At 57.8% G+C, this 6,955-nt stretch overlaps 1 protein-coding gene across 1 annotated transcript in view; it reads right to left on the reverse strand.

The window, feature by feature from the left end:
- The window catches only part of WNT2B (Wnt family member 2B), a 43,322-nt gene extending 38,678 nt beyond the window's left edge, over positions 1-4,644 (reverse strand). The window contains exon 1 of the mRNA XM_038379476.2: positions 3,892-4,644. Within this exon, the coding sequence (XP_038235404.1) occupies positions 3,892-4,073 (182 nt within the window). The 5' untranslated portion in view covers positions 4,074-4,644. The remainder of the gene's footprint in view (positions 1-3,891) is intronic.
- Between the last annotated feature and the right edge of the window lie 2,311 nt (positions 4,645-6,955).

A 6,955-nucleotide genomic window follows, 5' to 3' on the forward strand; every position in this document is an offset into this window, starting at 1 on the left:
TCTTTCACTCCCAGTTTTTAGCAAAGCCAAAAAGTGACTATTAAATCCATGTTGGGTGAGGGCCCTTTGCATGCTGGACTGCACTGAAAGCTTCCCTGTACCTGAGAAGCAGCTGCCACTGATGCAGTCTTAGCATCACTGTAATGTTAAAGAGCCACTCATGCCTTCTGGAAAACCTCACATTCTCCATTTCCCTACTCACTCTTGCTCTCATTTCTGCCCACTTATTTCTGAGGGAAATAAGGAAGGAGACGAGTACTAGAAGACTGAATGGCTCCTGTTGCTTTATCCCTACAAGAGTTCTCTCTGACCTCATACTTGAGTTGTCACAGAGATGATTATGACAGAGGTTTACCTATTTCAATAAGGAATCATGGGGAACAAGGGAACTTTGAAAGAGCAAAGCTCCTGTCTTGATTCAAATATCCCAGAAAATAAATTAGCCCAGAGCCATTCAGGCAGTGTGACTTCTGCATACCAGAGTGTAAATGAGTGGCATTCCGTTTGTCTCCTGGTATAAAATCTACCCTCTAGTGAAATGACTGACAGCTCAAGAGCAGGGTTCAAGCTGCAATTGTCAAAGGACCCTTTGAAATGTAGTGGGTGCCTAAACCCCGTGGGTTTCTTTGACAAGCCCAGCCCAAGAATGCAGTGGGTTAAATTGCTCTTCCCGTTCTCTGACAGGGGCATCTATACCGTGATACCCCAGAACTGGCGCTGCTTTTTTTGCTGCTTAAGTGCGGTTTTTTTTTATGTCTGAGCTAAGAGGTTTTTGCAAACACAGGGGTGTGTTGGCCAAAAAGACTTTCAAAGGCTTTGGGGGCTCTGGGGCAGGGAGGGAACTTTATGATTGAAATGCAATTTTGAGAGGGTTTCATCTCACTTCAGCCAGGGAATCTGCGGATGCTGGGGTCGGGATGGGTCATTACAAACCCCTAAAATATACGTGGGGCCAGATTTTCAAGCGCTCTCCCCCCGCCCCCACCGGTGAGAGCAATAAGGAATTTCCCCAGCTCTTTCTCCAGGGCAGCGGAGACTCTGCCCAGAGCTGCAGTACGAAAAGCCGCGATGCCATATTCGCTTCACTTTCTTTTCTAAAAAATCTGTTTCTGGCAACTCCAAAACGCATAGCAGGCCCTCGCTAACACGCTCTGATTCTTAATACGAGCCACCTGTCCGACCCAAGGCCGGGGCAGTTGCATTCACAGATCTTTCAAACCTTTTTGGCAGTTTTTCTCGGAGCCGGGGATTAGCAAAACCTGAGACAGCTCATTGAACTTTGCTGGCTAAGGGCGTGACCCGAGAGGAGCTGAACGAGTCCAGGCTCCCACCCATTTCACCACCGCTCCCGGTCACGTCCTAATACCGTTACCCTGAGCAAGGGGCTTCCAACCCCGGTCTCAAGGAAATTGACGGGATGAAGAACAGACCTGCCCTGGAGTTCGGCCAAGGTTGGTAGCAGCAAAACCTGACGGGGGCTTCTGAAGGGAAAACTGCCTTTGATCTCGTTCGGGCTCTTCCTCGAAGCCGAACTTGAAAGGTGTGTGGAACCGCCGGGAGCCCGAAGCCCCGGCTAGCCGTATCCGCGGCACCGGAGGTCATGGGATGATCAGGCAGCTGCGATCCCTAAAGCCCCCGGGTGAGCGTCCTGCAGAGGACACCCGCCTTGGTCACCGACCCGCCTCTTGGCCGCTGCAGAATTCAGCAATGCACCCGCTCTCCCCTAGCCAGGTTGAATATTTGGCTGTGGAAATCGACCCCCCCCCCCCGTTTCTGTCAGCGATTTGGATTCGAAGCAAAACAAAAGCGAGCATCTAGGCAACTGCCTTCTCCTTGTCTTAACTCGTAGCGGCACAAAGGAGGAAAACTGTAACCCAGCTTCCCTGAGCTGCCATGGATGCAGCTAGTGACCAGCGGTCACAGGACAGGAGAAATCAGGGAGGGTTTTTTTGGAGGTGGGGGGCGGAATTGGCGACTCTACGGGGTATCTGAAGAGAGAATTGGAGCTGTGCCCCCCTGTCTGTGCTGATCAAAGCCCTCCCCCGTGCAGGCCCGTGTTTGAGGGGGGAGTTTCTCGCAGACCTATGCAGCTTGAAGCGGGGACATGAAAGCAGGCTCCTTGCTCGCCTGGGTAAGGAGGCGTTTGGCGGGGCTGCGGAGGGGGGAGGCGCTGCAATTTTGGTTTGGGGACCTTCTCCCGTTCAAGCTTCCCGTCGGGAAACAGGACCTGTTTTCATGCCTCAACCCTCTCCCAGCTCCAGGCCCGATCCTGCGGTTTTTACTCAGGCAAGTCTTCCCCCGGGACTCCTTGCCGGAGTATAATCCTGCAGGAATCGGGCCCTTGCGGGTTTCTCCGCATATTGGCTTGATTTGAGGGGCTGGAGTCGGTTATTTTGTTCAATTCGTTTTGGTTTATCTGGATAGCAGGAGGGGGGGTGAGATGGTTTCCTAGCAGGGCAGCACAGAGCGAACTTTGCAAACCCCCTGGTGGAGGACTAAACATACCATGTAGCCGAGACTGGAATATGTTCTTGCCGCTCTTCCCTGCAAGTCGAGCAGAACGAGCCTGGAGGGGCAGCGGGGCCACTAGCAGCGCGCGGCTCTTAGCTGGGGGGTTTTACACCTTGGGAGTTAAATCCAATCTTGGAATTTGAAATAAACTGGCTTTCTCCAGGCTTTACAGAAGCCCCCCGCCACGGAGCGCAGCGGCTACTACCAGGCTCTCAAGGTGACTGACTCGTGGCAGTAGCGGACCAGCTCCTCCTCGGTTCTTGGTCCTGCTGCCTCGGACCGTCAGCTGGAGTCATTCAAGGAGCTTTGATTTAATTCCAAAATACGAGAAATAAAAACACCCTGAAATTAAAACTATCCTGGCAGTAGGAGGCTCAAGCCCTGTTTGTACCAAAGCTGCATTAACAAGAACAAGCGTAAACTTTTGCTTTCGCCATGAGACGGCACCCTAACCAATTGGCAAAACGAGCCGTTTGCCCGGAGTATTATTCTCTCTCCCTCCCGCCCCCCCCCCCCGGGAATGTGTCTAAGTGCGGGGGGGGGGGGGGGTTCACAGGGCAGTTTTGCTAGGGGAATGTGGGTTGTACCGCGGCCGGGGTCCCCTCGGATCCTGAACCCAGCGCCTCTGCGGGGAGCACTGGGGCTGATGGCAGCTGGGGCGACCGGAGCCGGCCGCCCCACGAGCCGGCTGGCTGGGCCGCAGCTAGCTCGCCCTGCGCCCTGGGGGCTGGAGCTCACGCCAGGGGAAGGGGGCCAGGGCAGGGCTAGCACCCTGGGCCAGGATACGTGGGGACCTAGGGCCTAGCCTCTCTGTCTTCACTTATTGTCGCGCTGCCTTCGACTGGCTGGAACCCGCCCCAGCTACCTCCCTGCTCGGGGAGCTCCTGTCCCGCGCAGGGCTCCAGCCTGGGGGGGACGGGATCCCCCCTTGCCCGGGTAGGCGCTAGCTCTGGGGTCTAGCGGCGGCTGAGCTTTGGGCCAAAGGGATGCGCCCCTGTTAGTTACTAACCCGGGTGGGTTGTTAGCAGGGCAGTAACTTAGCTCAGCTCAGCCAGCCCGGCCGTGGCGCTGCCCAGCCCCGGCCCTCTCCTCCCTCGGCCGTCCCCACCCTCGCTGCGCCCTGCGCGCAGCTCCGCGGACCCCCCCCCCCCCGCCCCTCTACCGCGGTCCCTCGGGACCAGCCCGGGCCGGGCCCCGGGGCAGCAGCTGTCAGCGCGCTGGCTGCGGGCGGGAGACCGGTCGCCCCTTCGGCTCCCGGGGCTGGGTCCTGTCGGGGCAGGGGGACGAAGCGGAGCGCTCCCCAGCCAGCCTGCTGGGGCTGCAGCGGGGCCCGGCCCGGAGGGGCTGCAGCTCCCCCAAACCCGCCCCCCCATCACTTACCACCACGACGAGTCCACTCCGGGCGTGAGCGTCAGCAGCACCAACACCACCGCGAAGCAGAGCCGGGAGCTGGCATTCGTGCCCTCGGCGGGGGCCGCCGTCCGCGGGAGCTGGCTGCAGCAGGGGGCCCGGGGGGCCCAGGGAATCCTAGCAGCGCCTTCCCCGCGGCTTAAGCTCAGCATCGCTTCCCCAGGGCGGCTCTCGAGACAGAGAAAGAGCGGGGGCAAGTTTTATCCAGCTTCCCTCGGGGCGCGGGACGGGGCCGGCCCCCCTCACTCCTCCCGGGGCAGCCAGGCTCCGCCTCGTCCGTGGGGCCGAGCGCGGCTTGGCAGGTCCCCCTCTCCGCGGCTGCGGGGGCAGCGGGAAGCAGGCGAGGGCAGGAGGGCTGCTCCATGCGCCCGGGCGCACCGGCTGGCTTGGGGACGCGCCGCCCGCGGGGGGCACCTGCAGCCGGGCTAAGCCCCCAGCGCGGGCCGGCTCCCGAGCGGGGAAGGGGCGGACTCCATGGAGCTGCTGGCGCGGGGGCTGCGGACACACGGGGGCTGCGGGCGTGGGGGCAGCCTAGAAATATTGACAGCTCCAGCGCGCTCCGGGCTCTCATTGGGCAGAGTCAGCGGGGCTGGAGCCGGCCCTGCGCTCCCCTCTCCCCAGGGGCGCCTTGGCCACCCCCCGCGGGCTGCGGGTCCCGGGTCCCCAGGCACCAGCCCACCTGCTGCCCGGCGAGAGGGGGACGGGGTCCTGGAGACACTGCTCGGCTCCCGGGGCTGGGCTGGGCTCCGAGCGCCTCAGGGAGCGGCCGGCTCCGGGCTGGGCACAGCTCTGCCAAAGGGGGGGGCACTGTCCCTTCCCCAGGCGGGGGCCAGAGAGCAAGGGCTGGGCTGGGCTGGGAGCGGAGGACCAGGATTTCCTTGTAACGGAGCCCCCAGCTCTTCCTGGGGCTGTCCCGGGGCATGGTGCGCGTCCTGCCCCGGACACTGCGCCTAGGGGGGACTGGCGGGACCCTGATTGCCAACAAGCCAGCACTTCCCGGAGGGGGGGCACCACTGAAAGCTCAGCCCCGGTGGGGCAGACTTGCCTCTGGCCAGTGACCCCCTGCGGGCCATGGGGTCCCCACTCCTGCCTGGCGGGACAGGACTTCCAGCCACTCACTCAGCCTCTAGCTCACTTCGGTCTCCCTCCGCCGAAACACTGAGCCCCGCACGCCTATGAGGACGGGCTTATTTTAATGCTTCTCTCTTGTGGAGACGGTCAGTTAAGGGTCACTGGTTTCCCCCGGGCCCAGAGACGCTACTGCCCAGGTATGGACAACCCCCCCCCCCCACTGGGGCGATCTGGAGGGCGAGAGAAACCAGAGCAGCTGGGAGATGATTCTGCAACTCCCCCGTGTGATTCACTAACCAGCAATGCCCAGATTCCCGAAAGTGAGGAGTGATTTGGGAAGCCCAGTGTGAGACTCTCACAATTAGGCTCCTTTAAGGCGTTTCACCCTCACCCCCAAATCACTTGCATCTTGCAGATCTGGGTCCAAGTCCCAAAGTGTTTATTCCAACCTGTAGCAAAAGCAGTTACAAATGCCGGCTTCTCTACGGGGGGGATCTCAGGTGGCTTCCTGTCTGTCCTGTTTTTGTACCAATTCTGGCTCTGCTTAGAAGAGAAAGGAGCTGTGTGTGTACAGGTAGCTCCAGTTGTTGGTTTGGTGTGCACAGGGAGAGCAAGGGAGATTCTGAGCACATTGGCTGGAAAAAAAGAGACCCCATTAGCCTTTGGCTTTTTTAGGATTTCCTTTCAAGTTCTCAGAGAAGACTGTGGGAGAGGGACAGGTCCCCTCCCAGGTCTTGGCCATTGGGATGATTGTAGCCACACTGGTGTTTGATTTCTCAGAATGGTTTCAGGCAAAAATTCTGGGGTTCAGTGTATCTTTATAACCTCCCCTGATAACTTGTTTCCTGACTCCCAGTTAGAGAGTAATAAAAATGCTTCACACTTTGTCTCTGTGCCTTTCATCTTCAAAGCAGCCCTTTGCAAACATTAACCAATTAATCCTTGCAGGGAGTTAAACATTTGGCCCCAATCCTGTAAACACTGAAGGGCCTTCCTTAAGTCTCATTGCCTTCACTGGAACTACTCACAGGCTTAAAGTTAAGCATGTGCATAAATGTTGGCAGGGTCAGGGTCTTAGCTGACCAGCTTTACTGGTTTAAGCAGCGCTGGTCATTGTAGCAGAAATAGCCAGTTGCTGTGTGCAGAGTGATCCCTTTATGGTAGCAGAAATCCTTCCTAACCTTGCTGAGGAGAAGATGATGCCCTGAAGCATGAGATTAAGTTGCCCTTTTTAGGCTGCATAACTAAGAGTTCACCCCAAGCCAGGTTTCTATGCTGCAGAGACATGTTTTACAATTTAGGATTTCTCTCCCACCCCTGCTTGGGTAAATTGCTGCTTTGGACAAAACGCTATTAAATCGATGTATTTGAGGAGAGGGCAGCATAACCAAATGGCTAGATCACTGGACTGGGACTGGAGACATGGGCTGTCTTCATGGCTCTGACCCTGGTGTGCTGTATGACCTTGGGCAAGTCACTTCCCATCTCTCCCACCCTGTGCTGTGTCTGAAGTGTGTGTGTGAGCTCTTCATGGCACTGCTGTCCATCTGTGCAGCACCCAGTGGCAAGGAGCCTTGCCGGGGCTACCGTAACGCAAATAATTGATCTGACTGTTTATACAATGAGAAATGCAGCGAATAGAACTTTCATGTTAAAATGTTTCCTATTGCCTGAAGTTGCAAGCCCCCTGAGTGGTAGCTCAGTCAGAAATATTAACCAGGTGTCTAAGATCTGCTTGATGCAGGTGGTGCACACCCACTGAAATCATTGGGACCTTTGCCCAGTGTGTATTGCTACAGCAGGGTTCGGACAGTCTTCTTTGGAAGTGCAATATGCTGCCACTTTCCCAGACAGGTTGCTGGTCTCCCTGGGCCGGGGCTCTGACCCGGTCTGGCCAGCCCTGTGTTCCTACGATGGGATCAGGCGCAGCAGGGCTGCTGCATGCCCTGGGGGCTCAGACGTC

Source organism: Dermochelys coriacea, chromosome 21 (genome assembly GCF_009764565.3).
Source record: "Dermochelys coriacea isolate rDerCor1 chromosome 21, rDerCor1.pri.v4, whole genome shotgun sequence".
NCBI lineage: Eukaryota > Metazoa > Chordata > Testudines > Dermochelyidae > Dermochelys > Dermochelys coriacea.